The sequence below is a fragment of the Mustela nigripes genome, chromosome 2, assembly GCF_022355385.1.
Source record: "Mustela nigripes isolate SB6536 chromosome 2, MUSNIG.SB6536, whole genome shotgun sequence".
Classification (NCBI taxonomy): Eukaryota; Metazoa; Chordata; class Mammalia; order Carnivora; family Mustelidae; genus Mustela; species Mustela nigripes.
In genome coordinates this window covers 50,891,266-50,916,651 of record NC_081558.1, presented here as the reverse complement: position 1 = coordinate 50,916,651, position 25,386 = coordinate 50,891,266, and the positions used below count along the sequence as shown (strand labels likewise).

Sequence of the window (25,386 nt, the reverse complement as noted above, 5' to 3'; positions counted from 1 at the left end):
CAAACTCCACCTTTGGAAAGCTATTACCTCTGGGCTTTGAATTCTACGGCAGTTAAAAAAAAAATCTATCATGTTATCCTCATGTACCCAGTTGGTGTGTAATCTCCCGAGAGCCAGATCTTGGTCAGTAACACCGTGCTTAACACCTAGAGACTTAGTTCGAACCTGGTGTGCGACCTCTGGCAGGTCACTTCACCTCTCAGTCTCACCTGTGATCCACAGATCGGGCGGGTGTAAACTGGGTGAAGCAGGTGGGGATTGGGAAGCTGGTGTTGGTGCCCAGTGCGGTACCCTGAGCCCAGCAGGTGTTCCATGCACACTGGGCTCTGCTGGCCACGGGGCAGGGCAGCTGGACAGAAATGTTGCTGGTGTCAGAGGCTTAGACCAGGCAGACTGCCTGTGTTCATGGCAGCCTGGGGATGGCCTCAGAGCTGGTGCTAGAGGAAGGGCCAGCACCTAGCACCTCCCTAGCTCTCTCCTGCAGCCACTTGTGGAGGACTGGAGCCTCAGAGGGCCCACTGCACACCCCCATCCCCAAGTCACGTATTGACTGCACACAGAGTCTTCAGTGATTGCCCAGGAATCATTTACATTCGGGCATTTGGGGCTGCCTGCTGCGGACCCACCGCCGCAGGAGGCACAGTGACTGAGCTGTGAACCTTTCGAGAGTTCATCTTTGAAGTCCCTTGTACATCCCCAGTGTTGCCAAGGCAGTTGCTGAGGCAGAGGAGGGGAGGATGTATGAACAAATGAAAGAAAATGGTTTTGCTCACGAGTTTCGAGTCTGGGTAGGGAGACAAGAGTAAAGTATGTGGCCTGGTGATCGAGCAGTCCAGGAGGGAGTGGAGAGTGTGCTGGGTGCATGGATTCCGAGGTGGGCACCAAGCCCGTGAACCCTGTGAGGGCTGCCCTGTGTTCTCTGCTGTGCTGGAACACAGTAGGTGGCCCACACCTTTTTACTGAGTGACGAAACCAGAGGGAGAGCGAGTGCATGCAGGAGAGATCGAGGCTTCCAGAAAATGCTAGCTCCGGGTGGGATGCTGGGATTAAGGGTGAGTTTTGAACTCGGTCCCCTCGGAGGGGTAGAAATGAAAGAAGCAGAGGGGAAGAGAGGTGGAGGAAGGGAATTCTCTCAGCAGGGATGGCAGGGCAGGATGCCCGCAGAACAACCCCATTACAGACCGATCTGGGGTTGAAGTCTCGCTGCCTCACCTCCCGGCTTGGCCAAGCCAGTGAACATCTTTGGGCCTCATTTCCTTTATTGCCGAAACAAGGGTAGCAACAACTATGGCCATTTCATGAGTACTCACACAGTGTGTGTGGTGGGTACTTCATATGTATTATTTAATTGGCATCTTTTACTGATAAAGATACTGAGGCCCAAAGAAGTACCTTGCTTGAAGGCCTTTGTAGCCATTTTCAGCAGCTGCACCACAAACTGTGTCACAACTCAGTGACTTAAAACAAGCACCATTCCATTGGCTCATGACTTTGTAGGTCAGCAGTTCGGGCTGAGTTCAGGTAGGGCCACTGACGTGACTGTGGTTTTCTGGCCAATTAGAAAAAGAGCCCCAAGTGGGACATGCCCAGTGTGCCGGCACCTTGCAAGCCTCTGCTTGTGTCCTACTTGCACATGGGCTATTGGCCAAAGCAAGTCACACGGCCAAGTCCATGTTGAAGGCGCGGAGAATAAACACCACCTCTTGATGGGAGTTCCGTGCCAAGTCACAAAGCAGAGGGGCGTGCTTGCAGTGGGGGGAGCAGCCACCCAGCCGCTGAGGGCACCGTGGGGCCCAAATCCCATGCTTCGTTATTAGGGATTTCTTTGAGCACTTTCTAGTTACGAGGCCTGGTTATACAACTTCCCCTCCTCTCCCGGCCCTGGAGTCATGATCACTGGTGACTGAGGACAAATGATGTTGAGAAAAGATTATCCAGTAAGTCTCAGTTTTGTTCTGGTGATGTTTTCTAGAGGAGGGGATGTGGTCAGGGGGTACCACTGATGATGGGGGGGTAGCATGATACAGATACATGCTAAGCGCCATCTGTCACCCACTTTAGGGAAAAGGCTTGTTGCCATCTGAGACCAGGATGCAGAGGAGATTGCAAGGCTGGCCATTTTGCTCTTTCGTTCTTTTGTTTGTCTATTCATTCATTCATTCATTCATTCATTCATTCATTCACTTAAGATACCTTCCCTCTGTATTCATCACCTTGAGGTGCCCTCCTTTTAAAATGTGCTAGCATGTGTGCAAACACAGGTGCATGTGTGAGCATGTGTGTACAGCGCCCCCCGCAAACCCCACCTCACTCATTTTCCCCTGAACTCCCATCCGTCAGCCTGACACAAGATAGCCCTCCATCGTCATATGTCAGCCTGGGAGGGAAAAAGGGCAGAAGTTGACAGTGTGGGCCAATTGCTAATCCTTCCAGGGGATGCAAAAACAAAACAAACAGACAACAAAAAACCCCACTGTGTTTTCATCATTTAGCTAAAAATATGTTCAGATTACCAGTATTCGTCCTAGATCATGAAACGTTATCTGTCGTGTTTTGAAGTGACAAATGCTGCAGCATCCCTCGGGTGGCCCTTTCTTTGTGCTCAGTTGCAGTGCTCCAGGCTTTCCCAGGCAAGGCCACCTGCCTTACAGGCTCCCAGCAGCAGAAGGGGCCTCTGAGACTTGGCTCGGGGTAACATGGAGGGGGCCTGAGGAGTGTCCACACCCAGCCACAGCTGGCGACAGGTAGAAACTGATGGGTGTAACGAATGGACTCTATTTTCCACTTGCTCAGGCTTTGATTTGATTTTGCGCTGCGCTCAGGGGCGTGAAGTCAACCGTGGGTCCCCAGGCAAATTTTTGGGAAGGCGTCTCCTTTCTGATGTCGACCCTCAGAGATGCAGGTGGTGAGGCGAGCCTGAGACTAGGAGCCCAGCCATGGGGGTTCTGTCTCCAGCTCCATCCCGGGCTCACCCCGAGTCTTTCTGGAGTGATGCCTCTTTGTCTGTCACCATTCATGGTTCCATCAGGCCATTGGGTCTTCTCTCCTTTCTCTAATATTTTCCTTTACATTGATTCACTTAAAAAAAAAATCTCCCCCTAACAAATCAGGGGGAAAGCCACCTTGTGCATTGGGAAGAGTACAAGTTTTAGAGTCAGCTGGTCCTGGGTTCAAGACCCTGTCCCTTGTCACACCCTCTGACTGTGGGGATATTACCAGCTCATCTCTGGGTCGTTCTGAGAAGAGTAAGTGGCAGAGAGCATAGCACGATGCCTGGCAAACACCAATGCTAAATCATTGTGTATTTTATGAAAGAATGGAGCATAAATATTTTTCCTATGCACTTGGGCATCTTTCCTCTCTCCTCCAACCTCCATCGCCACCACGCAGGTCAGAGCCCAGCGGCTGTTTTGCCTGCAAAAGGGCAATCGCCCGCTGACTGTTCTCCCATTCCCGAGGCATGCTCTCTATTATGCATACCCCACACTCCAGCCAGAGGCACTTTCCTTCTCAAAAAATTTAGAAATGGATAATACTTGGTAAAAAGCAATGATTAAACAGTAGAGAGTTACATAGAAGTAGGTCTCCTGTTGCCCGAGTGCCCCTTGCTCCATACAACCTCGGTTCCTGGTTTCTAGTTCAGCAGTACCTTCCCACAGAGCTGTCTGCTCCATCAACAGGCATACACGGATGGGTGTGTCCTGCCCGCCCCTGTTTTTATGCAGGTGGTAACAATGGGACCTAGAGTTCTGTATCTTGCTTTTGAAGATCTATTTTGGAGATTGATTCATAGCCTAATAATTAGAGGCTCTCCTTTTATATGATGCTTCTCATGGGCTGGGCACTGAACGAAATGCTTTACATATCTTAATTCATTTCATCCTCACCATGACCCACTGAGGTGGCTGTTAGTATTCCCAGCCCATTTTAGAGGTGAGGGATATGAGACACAGAGAGGTCAGGTAGCCAGCTGAAGGTCACCTGGCTGGTGACAGAGTGACAGAGCCAGCTCCTAGTCTACTCCCCTAAGTTACTTATAGAAATACATTAAATTATTTCTATAAATATATGTAAGTCCTACATACATTTGTTTTGGAAGGATATGGTCTTTTACATTAGTGGACGACAGACAGCTTGGTGAAAACAGAAAGGTTCCGGAAGTTAAATGAAGGTGCAAAAGCATTCATTCCCGCTGGTGTCCACTCAGCAGCAGTAGAGGTATTAGACCTGTGAGCACCGGACTGAGTTTTCCCCGCTGACAGAACTGAAGAGAACTGGAAGGGTTATTAATACGTCTGTAACACCTAAAATCATCTTACTGACACAGGTGGTTCCCATTTCACACTTTGAGAAACACTGGCCCAGTGCAAGTTAGCTGGACTCTGGTCCTTGATTTCACCCATCTGTAGCACAAAGGCACGAGACTAGAGGAACTTTAAGGCTCTGCTCCAGCTTTTGGCTTCCTGTCATGTTACCCGCAGAGGGAGACAAGGGCATGCCTCCAGCTCAGGGTGAGGTAGGCAAGGCGGGCTCTGCCCAACCACCACAGCCTGCTGGCCAGGGTGTGGCCCAGGTTCCCTTAGGGATGGAAGTGGTCCTAGGAGCAGGGAGACGAGGTTTCCCTCCAGACAGTCTCCTCACCTCCCCCAGCTCTCCCTCCAAAACTTTACTCCTTCACTCGCTCAGTTTGCATTTACTGATCCTCCACTGTGTCCAGATGACGGGACATGGCTACACCCCGTGTCAAGTGTCCTTGTGGGGATATGGACACAGTGGGAGGAAGGGTGGGGAGATGAAGTCCACCTGGGTATCGGGGAGGCCACCGAGAAGAGGTGGCATTTGATTTGGATCTGAAGGACCCTGGATTTCCCCAGGGGCCATAGGGAGGCTGGGGAAGCAGCCCTGAAGGCAGCAGCGAAGCAGGAAGCTGGGATATGGCGCCAGCAGCCCCCTGCTCAGGCGGTCAGTACTGTCTGTGTGTGAGTTGGGCACTGAGGTGGGCCGGTGGGGCCCAGGACTGAGGTGGGCAATGGGGAGGCTAGCGGGGGCTCCTTCGATAGCGAGGGGCAGGAATCCACGCGAGCTGGCAGGAATGAAGAATCAGGGTATCGAATCTCAGGTTCACACACCTGCGTGGCTGTCTCCCCAGTACGGCGTGTATTCTGTGAGGCACACACACCCTGTTTCCACAGAGTCGGATTGCCAGCACCTGGTGTCGGATCTGGCCCATCACAAGCTGCTCAGTAGAGAACCTAATGATCGAGGTGGAGCTCTTCTCCCCACACCTTCGCGGCAGCCTCACCAGATCAAAGGCCGAGAGCACACCTCCTCCATTTTATCCTATTCCCTCCGTCCCTTTTCCTCCTCCCTTCCTCTGCCTCCCTCCCTCCTTGGCTCTTTCCGTCCATCAGTCCGTCTGTTTGCTTTCCTCTGTGATGTCTTCATGATCAGGCAGGGTTCTCCCACGGGGTGACAAAGTCACTTTTTATCAGCTCGGGTGCCTCCTGGTGGAAAAATAATATACCCTTTCCAGCGTGTGAACAGGGCAGGGGTGGGGGTAGAATATTCCAGAAAAAGTAGAATATTTCAAAGTCCTGGAGTGGCCTGGTTGGGATCCTGGGCTCCAGTCACTGTGGTCAGGTTAACATCATGTTTAGTCAGGCCTGGGTCTCATGCCCGCTCCTTGGATTGGAGGAAGGGGTCAGTCTCCCATGAGCCACCGGGACTAGAATGCTGGTGGGGAATTTTGGGGATTTCCTCAAAAAAAAAAAAAAAAAATGTTGGGAAGCTGTTCCAGAAAGAAGAGGACTGAATGATCCCAGGCAGAGAAAAATAACAGGTATTCACCTAGGGGAAGTGTCTGGGGGATAATATGGAGGTGACTTCTTTGGCGAGTACTCAAGCAAACACCTGATACACGTCTACGTGTAAGCTGTTCCTCAAACCCATTTAACTCCTGTGCTTTCTGGGCTTAGTGCTTACAGCGCTCCCTTTTTCTGGAATATTCTACCCCCACCCCTGCCCTGTTCACACAGGTAACAGCTACTCTTCCTTCAAGGTTCAGTTTATTTATTTTTATTATTTTTTAAAGATTTTATTTATTAGAGAGCAAACATATGCAAGCAGACAGAGGGGCAGAGAGAGCACGAGAAAAAGACTCCCTGCTGAGCAAGGACCCCGGGATCATGACCTGAGCCAAGGCAGATGCTCAATCAACTCAGTTACCCAGGTGCTCCTCTTCAAGTTTCACTCCAGATGACACTTCTTCTAGAAAGCTATCCTTTAGGGACGCCTGGGTGGCTCAGTTGGTTAAGCAGCTGCCTTCGGCTCAGGTCATGATCCTAGCATCCTGGGATCGAGTCCCACATCGGACTCCTTACTCGGCAGGGAGTCTGCTTATCCCTCTGCCTTTGCCTGCCATTCTGTCTGCCTGTGTTCACTCTCTCTCTCTCTCTGACAAATTAAAAAAAAAATCTTAAAAAAAAGTAAATATAAAAAAAGAAAGCTATCCTTTAGTATCCTATATTTCCCTTATCATAACGCTTGTTACACCATGTGATAACTTGTCCATGTCCCCTCTAGAGAGTGTATTCTGTGATGAATACACAGGAGACCCTGTCTGTCTTTAACACTATAGTATTTCCTAGTACAGTACCTGGCGCATAAGGAGCTATTCAGTAATATTGAACAAATATTTGAATAATATTTGAATAATGTTTGAACAAGTATTTGAAGAAATACTGAACAAATAAATATTGATCAAAGATGTAGCTGCCTCCCTACTTCCAGATGTATTCACCAGAGCCAAAGGCAGTAGAACTGTATCTGTCCCACTTTGTTCTCCCTCCTCTCTTTGCTCTGTTATTTGCATCCATCCATCTATCCATCCATCCATCCATCCACCCACCTATCTGTTTACCCACTCACCCATCTGTCCGTTCAACCATCTCCCTCTCTGTCCATCCTTCCATCGATCAGTCTTTCACCTACACACCCGGCCAGCTGTCATTCATTCATGCGTACAGATATATACTGATACTTGCTGGGTACCACTCTCTGCTTTAGTACAGGGAATATGTTCACGAACTGGGTCCTGGCCCTCTGGACTTTGCACTCTAGTTGCAGTGAAACAGTGTGTGGACATGCAAAAAGAGTAAAGAAGATAGCAATTATAAGTTCCAGAGAGAACATAGGCCACACAGAGTATGGGTGGTCATACTGAAATTTGGGAACTCGCTTTTCCTTCCAGGATGTCTTTGGCATTCACTGGCCCGGAATTTCCCCCATACACAGCTCTTGGGTGGCTCAGAGACAGCCCTGTCTGTGGGGTAGAAGAAGTGCGTGTGAGCTTACTTGTTGAGGACCTATTGTCAAACGGGATTCTTATCTTGCCCCAGCATGTCCCCCCCCCCTTTTGTTTGATGCTCTCAACTTCCATATTTCCTTTGGCTTCTTTTGCATTTAAATGAGGGTCTGAAGGACTATACGTATAATACTTGATTTCATGATCTGGGGATTTGGGAAGATGCAGAAAGCAAAGTGTATGCAGCAAGAGGCAGCATGATTACTATAAACAGCAAGTGTCCACAGCTCAGAAGTCCTAGCTCTCTGGCTTGCTCTGTGACTTTGTGCAATTTACTTGCCATTTCTGGGCCCCGGTTTCTTTCAATGATGGGTTAATACACCAAGATATCTGGAGAGCCTTTTGAGAATGTATGAAACTGATCTGTGTCCAAGAACAGTGGTCTCAATTTATATGTCCCTACAGGGTCCTTCTCACCCTATGTTAGACTTGTTCCAGGGGGTCTCCCTGATAGGTTCTGGAGGGTTGGAATGTAGCCCACTAAGCCACGCATTAAGCCAGGTGGGTGTCTGAGGGGTTCTTCAGAAGTGCCAAGTTGAAGGCTGGGTCTCAGTGCCTTGGCCTCAGCTGAACACTTGCATCCACCTCTGCTACCTTTCCAGCCCCAACACTGCTGTCAGCCAGTCACTTTATAGTCACAACTTATGGAGCACCTTCCTATCCACCCCCATTCTGGTCTCCGCCAGGCAGCACAGAGAGGATAAGCTGCTGCCACAGTCACCCAGCAAGTTTGAGGGGAAGGCTGAGTCTCAAAACCAAGTCTCCAGTCCCTGTAGGGTAGAGAATCCCTTTGTTCCTCTTTTGTGGTTTCTGTATCTGTAAAGCTGCGGTCATGTAGTGTCTACCTCCTAGGGTTTTTGTAAGAAATGAGCGTTAATATATGTAGAGTGTTTAGAACAAGGCTGGGCATGTAGTAAGTGCTCAGTAAGTGTTGGCTGTTATCACCATTATTGGTACCATACTGCCTCCCAGGGTTGGGGTAAAGGTTAATTAAATGCTCCTTGGGGATAATAAAAGAGGTTTGCAAACTCTGAAGTAATTGATAAGTTTAAGTATTATTTAACACATCCTGGGCTGGTAATATTGAGAAGACTCTTCTAAACTATTGAGCTAAGGATCTTTCATGCTAAAGCCTGTGTTTCAGGTAATTAAATAAAGGAAGCATCTAGAGGATTCTGGATATAGTTAAACTCGTTTCTGAGAGGTCCCCAGGTAAACTCTTATGTGGCAGCTGTCAGATATAAATCATCCTGAGCAATCAAGTTCACTGTTATTTTTAGGATCAGGAATTACCAGTTGGATCACTGGGAGTTTAGCCCCAGGGTCCTCTGGCTATGGGACTTTTGCACCTCAGTTCAGAGAAATGTACTAGGAAGCTTGGTTTGTTGCAGAGGAGGCAGAGTACTCTGTGCTTCGAGTGGAAAACTAGGCAAAGGGAAATGTGGGAGGCTGAGAACACCCAGCTGGGATGCTGACCTTGAGTGAATAAATGGATGGATGCATGGATGATTGGACAGGAAGATCTAATTGCAAATAGAAATGCTCTCTCTTCCTCTGTTCTGTTCAACACAGATGATAGATTAATGGTGAGATAAGCAGACTTCAGCAGCTGAAACAGAAAAAGTGGCTTTAGCAGGAATCATTGAACCCAGAAAGGGGTGAGTCCAGAAATGGACACTACCAGCAGTATGGTAGGAAGCAAAGAAACCAATAGTGCCTGTGTATGTGGAGGAAAGGAGAAAAGCGTGAGAATGGAAAGGGGGGGGGGTGCCTGAGAGACTTCAGCAGGCATTCCCAGGTCTTACCTGTGTGACATTGCAGGAGCGCTGGTATAAAGATGGTGGGAAAACTGGCAATTGCTTTGGTTACCTGTAAGCCTGCAGTCATTCCTTTTGGCCACTAGATGTCGAGAATACATTGATCTGGCACACTCTGGTCCACTAAGTTTGGAAATAAATTTAGTGGAACTGGCCTAAGGAGTGGATGAAATCACGGAGAATGGAATCTCTAGAGGCTTTATGGCAGCTCAGAAAATCAGCCATGAGGGGAATCAGAGAAGAGGTCTTCCACCAAGACCAATGAAGAAAAGTTGATTGCATTTTTTATTCATTTATTGTTTTGAAATTTGGGAAGGCTTTCAAGATGAAAGAGGAAGGGAGAAACATGGTATAGAATAACATTTTGCATATTAGCTAATTTTCTTTAGCGTTTTCCTGAAGTCAGGTGAGTAAATTCGAGGTTCTCAAACCCTCAGCCCAAATCAGGGGTGCTGATGGTGGTGGTGGTGGTGGTGGTGGTGATGGTAGCAGCTGATGTCTACGTGTTTCTTACTATATGGCAGGTATTATTCTAGCACTTTACCTAAGTGAACTCATTTAGTCTTCATAACAAATCTATGAGGTAGTTGCCTTGGTTATCCCCATTTTACAGATGAGGAAGCAGAGGTCAGAGAGGTTCTGTGACTTGCCGAAGGTCACACAGCTGGTAAGTGGCACCATCAGGATTCAGCCCAGATGTTTGTACCAGAGTTCATACTCTACAATACCTACCGCGTTCTACAGCAGATGCTCCCCCATTAACTCCTGGCCTATTTTCTATGCAACAGATCAATGCTGTGATTTCATGGTAAGAGTTACAGAATAATTCTTCACTGTAATAAACTGACTTCACAGTTCATATGAGAGCAAATAAGGTTATAATGCTGGCCAGGAATTCATTCCAAGTTCCCTGACTTAAAGGGCCCCATTAGACAGGAGTGTATCCCAGCCCCACGTGGAAGCCTCTGCTCTTTTCCTGCTGTAATTATCCAAACAACAGAAGAGAACAAACAAGGTTCAAAAGCCTTGGAATCTAGAAATTTCGTGTGTTTCTTAGCACAGAGGGATGCTCATAAACTTGATATTGCATAGGAAAGGTTGGGGACTGGGAGATAGTGTCCTATTAGTATAGGACTGCCTGGCTTGCTGTAAGGCTGCCCAAACTGTTCATACCTGCTGAGAAAATGGTACTGAATTACAGAAACTGTATAATATGGTAGAAAGAGTGGTGGATTAAAAGTCAGAGACCAGATTTTTAATTTGGCTAAATGTACTCTTCCTATATGACCCTCCGTTCCACTCCTAGGTATTTACCTGAGAGAAATGAAAACATACATCCACACAAAGAATTATACATGAACATTTTTAGCAGCTTTATTCATGATAGACCAAAACTGTGAACAACCCAAGTAACTATTAATGTATGAATAAATACACAAATAGTGACATAGATACACAATGCTATATGATAGAGAAATACTATTCAGTAATAAAAACTGATATGATGTGGGAGAAAAATTATGCTGAATGAAAGAGGGCAGACCCCACAGAAATTATATGCTTTGGTTCCATGTATATGAAGTTTTAGAATGCACAAAACTCCACTGCAGTGACAGAAAGCAAATCAGTTGATTGTCTGGGCTTGGGGAAGGGGTAGGGATCTTTGTGGTATAGTTAAAGTGCTCTGCAGCTTGATTGTGATATTGCCTCCGCTGATGCAAAGTTTGGAGATTAGACTGATGATATTGTCCAATCGTGGATAAACCACTTAGTCCTTCTAGGCCTCAGTTTCCCTATTTGTAAAATTTGGTGGTTGGATTAGATAACGTTTAGAATTTCTTCTGTCTCAAAAACTCCCTTTTTATAATAATATCTGACTTTTACTATAGAAGTAGAAGAGCAAAGTGTGGTTTGCTTCGTGGGAATTCACTGTATAGCCAAGGATAAGTTTATTTCAGAAAGCATAGAATAGCAATTAGTATTTCCAGTAATACTCCTTTTGGGGACAGAGCCATTTGCAGGCCAATAAGGAAACAGCTGAGAAAATGATTTGCATGTTCCCATGGAAGTTCCATGAGTATGGGAGGAGGGGGCTTCCCAGTGACCCTGGGGGGAGGAGGTGAGGGACAAGAGTCATGGCTGGCAGGGCCAAGGAGGGCCAAGTATGTCCTATCACCTCTGAGATACCCAAGTGCATGAAAACTTTTAAATTTATTCATCCATTCCTGGCATTCAGTGAGGACTTCATGCTGTTGCTGAAGACAATAATGGCAGCGAGGCTGCTACTGGTGGTCATCATCATTTCTAGTCCGCAGAGCTTGTGTGCAAGTAAAGCACAGTGGGGAACTCAGAGTATGTGATGGGAAGAGGGCAGGATACAGAGCCTGAAGAAGGCTGGAAGCACCGGGGCCGCATGCCGGGCCGTGCAGGCTGCTGATTTCCTGCCCGTGTGTGTCCCCAGGTCATGAAAACCTACCACATGTACCATGCGGAGAGCATCAGTGCAGAAAGCAAGCTGAAAGAGGCTGAGAAGCAGGAGGAGAAGCAGTTCAACAAGTCGGGAGACCTCAGCATGAACCTGCTTCGTCACGAGGACCGGCCCCAGCGCCGCAGCTCTGTGAAGAAGATCGAGAAGATGAAGGAGAAGGTAAGTGAGGGCCTCAGAGAAACTGAGGGCAGGGCAGGAGGCAGGCGCATACTCCCTGCTGACAGCCTTGGCTTTCCCCCTCTGCACCCTGAGGGATGTGGGATAGAAGCAGGGTGCCAGCATGTGCGCTCTTGGAAGTCAGTGTCATGGAGGAGGCAGGGCTGGCCAGGCCTCTCTGGCACTTGTTAGGCCTGGCCTCGTGCCAGGATCAGCAGGCAGAGAAAGCGCTCAGCTGACAAGAGAGCTGAACAGTGACAAGACTCACGCCCAGCAAGCACGTTCTCAGATGGGCAGGAATCACCAGGCATTTGGAGGGGCAGGACCTTGCTCAGGAGGCCATTTCGGTGGCTGGAGAGCTAGTTGGGGCAGGGCAGGTCCCAATAGGAGGAAAACAGCACTGGGCTACCAACCAGCACCTGGGAGCCCAAGGAAGAACCCATCCAAAATGCCGCTGGCAAGCCCAAGATGGGAGATTTAGAATCACTGTGTCTTGGTGCTGGACACGTGCTTTAGTAGGGCACAGAGAAATGAGTGCTCATTTTGGACTCAGGCAGTTGGAGTTTTGAAAGTGCCACATTTACAGTACTTCTCTGAACCTCGGTTTTAAAATCTGATGGTTGATGGCAAATGACTCTCCTCTCTCAGGTCAACTCTGATCCACGGGTAGTAGCCGCCCAGAGCTCTGTGTTGAAGACTATGAAGCCCCTCCCCAGGCATTAGTTAAAAACAGTGTTGTGATCAGTTAACGATGTCTGCAATCGCCAGGGAATTTAGAGGGGAATTTAACATGCTTTTGTTATCCTAGACCAGAGTACTTCTAAAGTTTCTTTCTGTGTAAAAGCCATGATTTTCTTGTTGAGTTCTCTGCATTTATTCATTCCATGCAATCAGTACACATATTTTGAGCTCTTTCTAGGTGCCAGACATTGCACCAGATATTTATTTGGGCTTTTCTGCATCTCATTCTATGATTTATATGGTCCTGCAGCTCTTAAAAATGATAGATTGAGTGGAAAAGAAATTCACCGGGGCCTAGGTGAGCTGGAAAACTAACCATAAGCAAATAAAACAAGGTTCCAGGGTAATTTCCAAAGGCAAAGAAAAGTAGGTTCCCCAATAATTAGAGACCCAATTAAAAAATGGGTAAAGGGTGGCTCAGCCCTTGGGTATCTGCCTTCGGCTCGGGTTGTGATCCCAGGATCCTGGGATCGAGCCCCGCATCGGGCTCCTCACTCAGCATGAAACCTGCTTCTCCCTCTCCCATTCCTCCTGCTTGTATTCCCTCTTCTTGCATATCTCTCTCCCTCTGTCAAATAAATAAATAAAATCTTTTTAAACAATAGGTAAAGGATTTGAATAGACCTTTCTCTGAAGAACTTGCATGAGTGGTCAAGGAGCACATGAAAAGATGCTCAGCATTATTAGTCATTAAGGAAATACAAATCCAAACCCCAGTGACACACTATTTTCATACCCACTAGGCTGGCTAAAATAAAAACAGGTGACAATCACAAGTGTTAGTGAGGTGGCAGAGGAATTGGCACCCTTATACATTGCTGGAGGGAACATAAAATGGTTCAGCCACTTTGGAAAATAATTTGTCAGTTCCTCAAAATGTTAAACATGAAGTTATCCTATGACTCAACAATTCTCAGGTATCCACCCAGAGAAATGAAAACATACTTCCACACAGAAGCCTGCACAGGAATGTTCCTAGTAGCATTAATCACAATAGCCAAAAGGGAGAAACAATCCAGATGTTCATCTGGATGAGTGCAATGTGGTTTAGCCACACTGTGGAATATTATTCGGCCAGGAAGAGGAGTGAAGTGCTGATACAGACTACAACACAATGTACCTTGAAAACAATATGCTAAATGAAAGAAACCAGTCATAATATTGTATGAGTCTCTTTATATCCAGAATAGACAAATACATAGAGACAGAAAGTAGATTATTTGTTGCCAGGAGCTGGTCAGAGGAGAATGAAGAGTGACTGCTAATGGGTAGAAGGTTTCTTTTTGAGTTGATGAAAGTATTCTAAATTTAGATAGTGGTGATTGTTATACAAATCTGTGGATATACGATAAACAGATAAATAAATAAATAAATAAAAATAAGATAGGCAGGCAAGGAATTTTATAGAACTATAACTTTGGAGATAAATAGAGAGGTAGAGAGACCACTGACTGGGAGGTTCGGAGACTTAAGTTTAGTTCAGAGTTATGGCTAATGAGCCATTTAGATTTTGGACAAGGCCCCCCCCCCCTTTTTTTAAGATTTTAAGAGAGAGAGATCACAAGTAGGCAGAGAGTCAGGCAGAGAGAGAGGAGGAAGCAGGCTCTCTGCTCAGCAGGGATGCTGAGGCAGATGTGGGGCTCGATCCGAGGACCCTGAGATCATGACCTGAGCCCAAGGCAGCGGCTTAATCCACTCAGCCACCCAGCCGCCCCAAGCCCCTTTTTTATTTTTTTAAAGATTTTATTTATTTATTTGAGAGAGAGAGAGAGATCACAACTAGGCAGAGAGAGAGAAGAAGGGAAGCAGGCTCCCTGCTGAGCAGAGAGCCCGATGCAGGGCTTGATCCCAGGACACTGAGATCATGACCTGAGCCAAAGGCAGCGGCTTAATCCACTGAGCCACCCAGGCGCCCCCCAAGCCCCTTTTTTAAAAGAAGTCTCCACACCCAACATGGGGCTCAAACTTATGACCCTGACAGTAAGAGTCACACAATCTACTAACTAAGCAAGCCAGGTGCCCCTCAGCTACTTCTTTTTGGTTTTCATGTTCTCATCTGTGAAATGGGTGAATTAAACTGAGATACCTTTAATATCCTATTTTTTAAATTTTATTTTATTTTTTCAGTGTTCCAAGATTCATTGTTTAAATGCACCACACCCAGTGCTCCATGCAATATGTGCCCTCCATAATAGCCACCACCAGGCTCACCTAACTCCCCACCCCATCTCCCTTTCAGAACCCTGTTTGTTCTAGATAGAAAATTTTATGAATCGATGAAGGGCTGGAAGTGGTTTGGGGGCCATTATAGCCCCCTGGGAATGGGTGAGGAGTATCAAAAATCTCTGTGAGGGGGTGGGTGCATGGCTAGTATAGGATTGGTAACTACCAGAAGAAGTCTGTTTCCCAGACTAGGTGGACCGTGGGGAAAGGTCAGAGGAGATCTCTGAAGAGAATTCAAAGGTTGACATAGAAACATCTCTATTGAATAGCTAGGAGAACTAGATCTGGAATAAAAACGCTGGTTTTTTTTTTAATTTTAAATTTTTAAAAATTTTAGTTCCAGTATAGTTAGTATTTGGTATATTAGTATCAGTTGTGCAATATAATGAATCAATAATTCTGCACATTACTCAGTGCTCATCATGATTCATGTACTCTTAATTCCCGTCATCTATGTCACCCATCCCCAACCTACCTCCCTTCTGGTAATGACCAATTTGTTTGCTGTAGAGTTGTCGTTTTTTTATTTGTCCCTTTTTGTTTGTTTTATTTCTTAAATTCCATATATGACTGAAATCATATGGTATTTGTCTTCATCTGACTTTTTCACTTATTATACCCTCTAGATCCATTCATTTTGTTGCAAGTGGTATGATTTCATTTTTTAAATAGCTGAATAATACTCTGGTGTGTGTGTGTGTGTGTGTGTGTGTGTGTGTGCATGTGTGTGTTGAGTGTGTGTGTGTGTGTTATATCTTCTTTATCCACTCATCCATCAGTGGACACTTGGGCCATTGCCATAGTTTTGCTTGGAATAAGGAAGGTTTAAGAGTGCCTATGTGAAGAGGAAAAATCCTGTTCCTTTACGGAGAGCTGTTTTTCTACCCAGAATGGGACTCATCACCTGCAAGGGGCAAGTAGACAGCTCTCCAACCCACTTTCTCATGACCTCTACCTGCCCAGTCTGGTCCAGGACAGAAGCAGCTGCCTAGGGAAGCCATCCAGCTCCTGGCTAAGACTGCCCACTCTGCCTTTCCCAACATTTATGTCCAGAGAGCCAGAGAAAAGTGCTTAATGCCGACTGTGCAGAGAGTTCTGGGTGCTACAGGCCCAGTGATGAATAGGGCAGATCAGGTCCCTGACTTTATAGAACTTACTTTCCAGTGGTGGACACCAAATACCAGCAAGTCAACAAAGAGGTAAAAAATATAATTTCAGGTGATGAAAAATGCTTATAAAGAAAAATAGAACAACCAAGAAATCCCTCAGCAGGTGAATGGATAAGTAAACCATGGTACATCCAGACAACAGAATGTTAGTGCTACAAAGAAATGAGCTAGCAAGCCCTGAGAAGACATGGAGGAACCTTAAATGCATATTACTGAGTGGAAGAAGCCAATCTGAAAAGGCCACTTTATGATTCCAACCACGATGATATTCTGGAAAAGACAAAACTGTGGAGACAGGAAAAAGATCAGTGGTTGCCAGGGGTTAGGTGGCAGGGAGGGATGGAGAGATGGAGCACAGAGCATGTATGTAGGGCAGGAAACTACCCTGTTTGAGATTATAATGATGGATAAGTATATTATACATTTGCCAAAACCCACAGAATATAAAACACCACGAGTGATCTCTAATGTAAACTATAGACTCTGGGTGACTATGATGTGTCACTGTAGGTTTATCAGTTGTAACACATGTACCCGCTGGTGGGGGATATTGATAACAGGGGAGGCTATGCATGTGTGGGGATGGGGGGTGGGTAGATGGGAAACCTCTGTATCTTGCTCTCACATTGGCTGCGAACCTAAAACTGTTCTAAAAATTTAGTCTTTAAAAAAGTAAATTAAAATAGGAATAATCACTAAAAATTGAACAAGACTAAATAAATGAAAAAAAAAAAAAAAAGAGCAGGGCGAGGTAACGCAGGGGAGGGGCGCTGTGGTTGCTGAAGACTCGCTTCCAGACAAGAGGCCACTCTGACCACATGACTTTGGGCAAGGACCTGAAGGATGTGAAGAAGCAGGCCACACAGGGACTTGGAAGGATGGTTTGCCACGCAGAGGGAATGAGTCTGAAGCCTGGAGGCATAAGTGAACTTGGCCTCTTAAGGGAAGGGCAGAGGAGGCTGGGCAACGTGGAACCTCAAGGAAGAAGGTTCGAGAGAGGGATGACAGCCAGGTCGGTGCCTCAGCTCTCACCTCTACTCTCTTCTTCTTCCAGAGGCAGGCGAAGTATTCCGAGAACAAGCTGAAATGCACAAAGGCCCGGAATGACTACTTGCTGAATCTGGCAGCCACCAATGCAGCCATTAGCAAATACTACATCCACGATGTCTCCGACCTAATCGACGTGAGCACCTGGGGAGTCTGGGATGAAACAGGGCCCCACACCTGGGCTGGCCCTTGTCTGAAGCTGAAGTGCCTGTCCCTTGAGCCCTGAGGGCGGGCCAGGGTAATGGGCCTTTGGTGCCTGGGAGATGAGTGTCGCCTCATGGATTCTACACTTGTGGGTGGGAGTGGGCCTCTGGCAGCCCCTGCGTGGTTGGGTCAGGCAGACATGTTTTCCACCTGTACTTTCCAAGTACCCTCCTCTGCACTAGGCCCTTTGCTAGGTTTGGGGATACAGGGGTGATCATACACAGTTCATGCCCTGGATGGTTTCCCAGGGTGATATAGATGTTTATATGTTTAGGGGATATTATTATGGGAGAAATCAAGCAGGTTTAGTAAAAGAAGAACGGAACATTGACTTCCCTGAGTAGCAGCTATATAGCTTACACTGGGGTGGGGGGGGCGGGCTGGGCTTGGAGAAATGAGTGACATCATCATGGAGAGCTTCCATATCATCTGTGTTGGGGTAGGAACTCCTTCTTGTGGCCTGCCCATCCCATGTGGACAGGGATCTGGCCCGCAGATGCTCAGGAAATGTTCCAGACTGGTAGATGGATCCTTTGCCTCGGCTCTGCCATGTCCTGTCAGGGAGTCAGAAGGCCACTGATTTTCCGTGACTGCAGAAGGGACACATTGCCCCATCCCCAAGAGAGGTTGCTGTCAGCCCTGTCCGTGCCTTCCCATGCCTGAGGCCAGACCCTTCCTCTTTCTCACAACTTTTCACTCTTTCCAGTCCTCTCCTTTTTCAGTTACCACATTTTTCTTGAGCACCTACTACTAGCCCTAGGTCTTGAGCCACTGCAATGGACAAGAACCTGTGGGTTTGCTCTCATGGAGCTCCTCATGCCTAACCCTGACACATTTATAGGCAACTGCAAAGCCAAGTGGCAGATGTCCCAGTGAGGGAGGTGGAGGGAGACGTGGACCCCCAGAGGAGGGACACCTGACAAACTCTGAGTGGGGAGAACATCAGGGAAGACTTCCTGGAGGGAGTGACCTCTAAATGAAACCCTATCCCAGGCAGAGGGAATACATGTGTGAAGGCCTAGAGAAAAGAAAGAATATGATAAATTTGGGGGAGCTAATAGAAGTTCTGCTCTTGCCCAAATCACAACCCCCAGCTCTCTCTGAAGGCTTTGGGGTGATTTGTGCAGTAGTGATTTGTGCAGTAGGAGTGCACAGGGACCTCCAGGAGGAAAGATTTGGCTATGGAATGGGAGGTCATCTTAAGTCACTATGATGGGAAAGGGAATGCTGGTGGCCCCCACCTCTGTGTGACAGCCCTTACCTGCACTCTTCTGCTGTGTGCCTCTCTCCAAGTGCTGTGATCTGGGCTTTCATGCCAGCCTGGCCCGTACCTTCCGGACCTACCTCTCAGCCGAGTACAACCTGGAGACCTCTCGCCACGAGGGGTTGGATGTCATCGAGAATGCGGTGGACAACCTGGATTCCCGAAGTGACAAGCACACCGTCATGGACATGTGCAATCAGGTCTTCTGTCCTCCACTCAAGTTTGAGTTCCAGCCCCACATGGGGGATGAGGTAGGTTTCTCGCAGGAGCCCATGCTGGAGGCTGCTTCTGCCTCTTCTACGTGCTCCCAGAACATTGATGGGAGGGGAACGCCAGCCCCCCTTCACACGCAGGACATTTCTCTCAGAGGCCTGAGGTCAAGTTCTTGGTCCAGGGGCTGCCCAGCTGAGGCGTTTACCACAAATATCCTAACTTTGCTGGCTGAAGTATCTCGCCTGCAGCATTGCAGGACCTTCGCTCTCCCCTCAGACCCTTCCCAGTTACATGTGGACCCCAAGGGAGTTCTGCATCACTACACGGGCATCTCCCCGTCTTCCCTCCGGTGACCTCGGATCACAGGAGGCTGAGCCTCATCTTAGTCACTCTGGCCACCAGGCTTGCCAGGGCGCTGCTTGTCCTCCAGTCCGGCAGGCAGGCCACCCATTGCGCTCCCTTCCGTGCTTGTGCTGCTCTGTCCTTGCCGGGTTCTGGAATAGATAAATAAGTGCCCGGGAAAGGTACCTGTTACTGGCCACAGAGCAGAGCAGCACGCTGTTTCCTCCAATTGTACAAAGTCCCTTATGCAAAAAGCTCCTTGAACTGTTCCTTTTCATCCCTCCCCACTTTCTTCATTTGCAAAAGAGAGGCCTTCTGTGGGGTCTCCCCACAGCCTCTGGCGCATCCCTCAGCCTTTGTGTCCAGCTCTTTGACTCATCGCCTGGACCTGAACATTTTGGCCTCAGTGTTAAATTTAGTGGTAAATGACTAGTTAGTGGTAAATGACTAGTCAGTCACCGAGCCCTACTCTCCCTTATGCTCTCACCTGAGTCACACCAGGTGGCCCAGCCCACAGGGTAGTAGAGCCCTGAGTGGAGTGGGTGTGGGGACAACAGTATTCCCTTCCACCATCCCCTCCCACGCCCCCGGAGAGTGCTCCTGCCTCACCGAAGCTGGGCGAGAGGAGCAGCTCCACTGATTGTTTCCAGTCATGCTGCTTCTCACTGGTGTCTGTCAGGGCATGACTTTCTTACCACAAATTCCTGCCTTGAAAGGAACTAGTCTCCCTTAATGAGATTACATGAAAGCTCTTAATAAACCCTCAAGGGCTGCGCACATCTAGAAGACCATGACCGAGAGGCCACAGCTTGCAATGCCAAAGGGTGGCCTTCGGAGGAGGAAGAGCCCCAGTTCCCATCTGGTGTTGCCAGGGGCGGGCTCTGCACTTCACATCTCCCAGCCTGTCTCCTCAGCCTTTGGTAGGGACGTCAGGGTGGCCCAGGCCGTGGCTCCACACAGGTGATCAGAGCCCCGGGTGACCGCAGGCGGTGGCTGTCCTTTCGCAGGTGTGCCAGGTCAGCGCTCAGCAGCCTGTCCAGACGGAATTGCTCATGCGGTACCACCAGCTGCAGTCCAGACTGGCCACTCTCAAGATAGAGAATGAGGAGGTGAGTGGGCCCCTCCACATGCAAGGGATTTCCTGACCAAGGCCCAGCGTGTGCTGGAACTCTGGCCATGGAATGCACAAGAAAAGAGGGTTCATCTGTAAGATGGATTATTTATTACATGACAGAGCGGGGGTTGCCTGGGTGGCTCAGTGGGTTAAGTATTTGATTCTTGATTACAGCTCAGATTGTGATCTCATGGATTATGAAATGGAGCCCCACATCGGGCTCCATGCTGGGTATGGACCTTGCTTAAGATTCTCTCCCCTCTCTCCCTCAGCTCCTCCCCCACTGTCATTCTATCTGCTGCTCTTTCTAAAGTAAATAAATTGTAAAAAAAAAAAAAAAAAAAAGATGAATTATTATATGACCATTATAGCTGGGCATACCAAGAATCTTTAACGGCATGGGGGGATGCCCACCAGATGATAAAGAAAAACAGGAAGTAGAACTCTGTGTTCAGTATTATCCTAAGGATGGTAAACTAGTGTAGGCACCCATATGTCTGTTTATTCACAAGAAAAAAGTCCGGAAGGAAATACTTTGAAATGTTTATTGTGGTTATATCTGGGTAGAAGAATTATAGGTGATTTCTGTTTTCTTTGTATGCTTTTCTCTGGTATCTGCATTGAGTTTGTGTTATATTTATCATCAAAGATAGCTACAGGTATTCTAAATAACCCAGTGAAATAAGCCAGGGCACACTAAATGTGTCATGGACCCTGAGCCCCAAGGAACTTCTGTCTTACCGTGGCCAGCCCGCCTCCCATAGAGCTGGTGACACTGGATCACCACCAGGAGCATACAAATGGAAATACCAGCTGTGGTGGTCCTATTTCGATGTGGACTGAGGAGGCCAGATGGGCAACATCCTATTCCAGCCTGGATGCCTCTATGTGGGGAAGATGTCAACCAGCTAGAAACCCCTTGGAGAAAGGACACCAGGATGCGGGGAATGTCACCTAAAACCTTGGGCAGGTTTATCACTGAGGAGAGCAGTCACAGCTGGTGATGGGCAGTCATGGTCCCTGTCTTCACATCTCAAGGGGGCTGTCTTGGACAGAAAGGGCTGGTTTGCTCAGTGTCTCCACAAAGGACAGAGCTAGGACAGACATGAGACAGATTGTCACTCAGGATGGCAACAAATCAAAGCTGCCCCTGGGGGGAGGTTATACAGAAACGAATTATATATTTATGTTGAGGAGAGAAAGGAGATGAAGAAAGTGTTTTCTTTCTTTCTTTGTGTTCTACATCCTCCCCTGAAGCATTTTCAGTTGTTTACATGGAACAGTGCATACATAGCATTGTTGATGGGGTTTCAGTAGAAAATCAGGGCCCCAGAGAGAATGAAGCAAATGTTCCTAGGTATGAGCCATTTATAGCTATGGAAATGCTTAATTTTGTACCTGAACTTCTATTGACTATCTTAGAAAGAACTGATCCACTCATTTATATATTCAACAAGTATTCATTTAGACGAGTGAATATTTATTCAGTATTTACTCAAGTATTTATTAAGCACATACTATGCTCTAACCACTGTGCTCAATGCAGAGTAAAGTGAGTGAAACAGGACACCATAGTACCTCCTTTCATGGGGATTATATTCAAGATAGATAGATAAACATGAAAGCAAATCGACAAATGAATGAGTATGCAAACTATCCCAACAGTGATGTGCACTAAATCAGGAATAGTAACCAGGGGGTTCTGATGTCACCAGAAGGTGACATTTAGTTGAGATCTGTGTGACAAGAAAGACTTCGGGTGACAACAATTTAACAACGAATATAGATGCAGTTTCCCCTGTGACTGTTTTCAGAGTGACCCTCCATCAAAGTATAGGACACAAGTCAGTGAAGGGGTGTTTCGAGGTCAGGGCTCCTGTGCTCTGCTCCTATAGCCTTCCATGGGTCCCACTTGGCTCCAGGAGAGAAGTTGGAGTCCTGCAGGACTGGCTCAGCATGTGTCTTCCTTGAGTTCTCTTTTCTCAGTCAACCTTTTGGTAAGTCAGGGGTGGATAGCCAGAGAGTCTGTCCACTGAGGATGGCCCTCACCCTATCTGGACTTTGTCCCCTCTTCTCTCTGGATGAGCACTGAGAGTATTTCTAATGTTATCCCTCTTCAAGACCTGCTTCCCATAGGAGATAGTTTGGGGCCATATAATCAGGAAAAGAGAAACATACTTAGAAACCCAGGTTCCTTGTTCGTCACAATATCTTCCAAGGTTCTCCTCAGCAGAAGCAATCAACAAAATGACTTCAGATCGGGCAATGTGGGTCATCACCCCAGCCAGCTCACTGGCCTCACTTTCCACCTCAGTATAATAGGAATGATCATCTTTGTCCTATAGGCTTTACATGATCATCTTTGTCCTATAGGCTTTACATGGAAGAAATAAAGTGTGGAAAGGACTTTGAGGTGTCAAAGGTGTTCCGAGGTAGAAGGGTTTTTTGACGTGCTGTGTTTCTCCAGGTTAGGAAAACCCTGGACGCCACCATGCAGACCTTACAGGACATGCTAACCGTGGAGGACTTTGATGTCTCTGACGCCTTCCAGCATAGTCGATCTACAGAGTCTGTGAAGTCAGCTGCCTCCGAGACCTACATGAGCAAGATCAACATCGCCAAAAGGAGAGCCAACCAGCAGGAAACAGAAATGTTTTATTTTACAGTAAGTGGCGGCTTGGACCCAGAGCCCACTGTCTGCTGACCTTTTTGGCAGTGACATTTGGGGAGCAGCCCAAGCTAGTGGGAGCCAGCAACACCATGTGAGTCAGGTAGAGCTAAGATTTTCCCAACATGCTTCCCAAATTAAGTTGCCTGGCTTGGCTTTTTAAAATATAAAAAAGTAAATTCCCAGTGGGGAGCATCAGCATTGATCTTGGATTAATGTATTTTGCAACTAACCTAGGAAAAAACCAGAGAGTTGTGTTCGGTAAGGTATGAGGGAAATGGCAGATGGAGCCTGGGGCAAGGCCCAGGTAACAACCCTAAGGTTTAGTGTATGGTTGTCATGTTAAGGTGTCTTAAATTTGGGTGTGGCCCTTGGAAACCATGCCCTGGGGGATCTGTGCTGGTGAGTTGTAGGCACTTTGTGTAAAATCCCAGATCACTTACATGCCATTCGGTTGGAACAAGGAAGAACAAGAATAAGGGGCATTGGGGCTTTAGTTCAACATGTGTTTAGTGATCATAGAATTTGGGGATTGTAAGGGACCTGAAATGTTCTGTCTGATGCTTGATCTCATTCGATCATACCCCTCCCCAGAAGTCATCCCATCTCTGCTTGAATAGCCCCAAGATGAAAAGTTCCCTTCTTCCCCAAATAGCCCTTTTGTTTTGGCCTATGGCTGGCTGTAGATAATATAATATCTTCCCTTATCTCTGTTATCTTCAAAAATCTGCTTCACTAGGATTTCTGGCCATTGATCTTGATCCTGTTCTCTGGGGCATCCTGGAGAGACTAATTCCATAAGACAGTTTCCAGCTTGCTTGTCGGGAGCTGGGTTTTCATGTCTCCAGGCTAACCATACCTGGTTTTGTAAATCTTGCCTCATTAGCTTTCATTTTGAGTGGCCTCAGTGCCCCGGACTGTTTCCTGAACACGTTCTTTTTGTCGATGCCTGTTCTAAAGTCAGCAGTGGTCTGACCAGCACAGAACAGAGTTAAACCTCCACCTCCTTCTTTTCCTATGGCCTCAGATCATCATTCTTTTTGTTTTGTTTTTATTTTTATTTTAAAAATTCTATTTCCAGTATAGTTAACATACAGCATTGTATTAGTTTCAGGTGTGCAATATAGTGCTTCAACAATTCTGTACATTACGCAGAGCCTATCAGTTGAAGTGTGCTCTTCATCTCCTTTATCTGTTTCACCTGTCCCTCCTGCCACCTCCCCTCTAGTGACCATCTGTTTGTTCTCTGTAGTTAAGGGTCTGGTTTTTTGCTTGTCTCTTTTTTTGCCCTTTATTCATTTGTTTTGTTTCTTAAATTCTACATATGAGTACAGTCGTGGCATTTATCTTTCTCTGGTGATTTATTTTACTTAACCATTATGCTCTTTCGAGCCGGCCATGTTATTGCAAATGGCAAGATTTCGTTCTTTTTTTATGGCTGAGTAATATTCTGTTGCACACATATGCATGTGTGTGTACATATATACATACACATGTATATGTGTGCATGTGTGTGTGTGTGTATACCATATCTACTTTATCCATTCATCATCAGTGGACACTTGGGCTGCTTCCATAATTTGGCTATTGTAAATAATGCTGCAATAAACGTAGGAGCGCATATCTCTTTTCAAATTAGTGTTTTTGTATTTTTTGTGTAATACTCAGTAGCGGAACTCCTGGGTCACATGGTTGTTCTAGTTTTAATTTTTTGAGGAACCTCCACAAAATTCCACAATAGCTGCACCAGTTTGCATTCCCACCATCAGTGCATGAGAGTTTTGTTTCACATCCTTGCCAACACTGTTTCTTTTGTTTTTTATTTTAGCCATTTTGACAGGTGTGAGATGATACCTCATTGTAGTTTTGATTTGCAATTCCCTTTAGATGAGTAATATTGAGCATCTTTTCATGTGTCTGTCGGCCATCTGGATGCCTTCTTTGGAGAAATGTCTGCTCACGTCTTCTGTTCATTTTTTAATTGGACTATTTGTTGACGTTGAGTTGTAGCTCTTTATATATTTTGGATACTGACCTTTTATCAGATATGTCATTTGCAAATACTCTCTCCCATTCACTACATTACTTTTACTTTTGGTTAATTGTTTCCTTTGCTGTGCAGAAGCTTTTCATTTTGATGTAATCCCAATAGTTTATTGTTGCTTTTGTTTTCCTTGTCTTAGGAGACACACCAAGAAAAATGTTGCTGTAGCTGATGTTAGAGATATTACTGCCTGTGCTCTCTTCTAGGATTTATATAGTTTCAAGTCTTACATTTAGGTCCTTAATCCATTTTGAGTTTATTTTTGTATGTGGTGTGAGAAAGTGATCCACTTTCATTCTTTTGCATGTGGCTGTCCAGTTTTCCCAGCACCATTTTGTTGAAGAGACTGTCTTTTTCACACTGCATTTTGTCTCCTTTATTGTAGATTAATTGACCATATATTGTGGGTTTATTTCTGGAATCTCTATTCTGTTCCATTCCTCTATATGTCTGTTTTGGTACCAGTACAATACAGTTTTGATTACTATGTCTTTGTGGTATATCTTGAAATCTGGGGTTATGATATCTTCAGT

At 46.6% G+C, this 25,386-nt stretch overlaps 1 protein-coding gene across 6 annotated transcripts in view; it reads left to right on the top strand.

Annotated features, from left to right (window-relative positions):
* The window catches only part of SRGAP3 (SLIT-ROBO Rho GTPase activating protein 3), a 251,163-nt gene that overhangs the window by 163,944 nt on the left and 61,833 nt on the right, over window positions 1-25,386 (top strand). For all 6 annotated transcript variants that reach the window (XM_059390216.1, XM_059390215.1, XM_059390214.1 and 3 more), the window contains exons 5-9: window positions 11,642-11,827; window positions 17,012-17,140; window positions 18,502-18,723; window positions 20,035-20,136; window positions 22,609-22,806. In XM_059390216.1, the coding sequence (XP_059246199.1) occupies window positions 11,642-11,827; window positions 17,012-17,140; window positions 18,502-18,723; window positions 20,035-20,136; window positions 22,609-22,806 (837 nt within the window). The remainder of the gene's footprint in view (window positions 1-11,641; window positions 11,828-17,011; window positions 17,141-18,501; window positions 18,724-20,034; window positions 20,137-22,608; window positions 22,807-25,386) is intronic.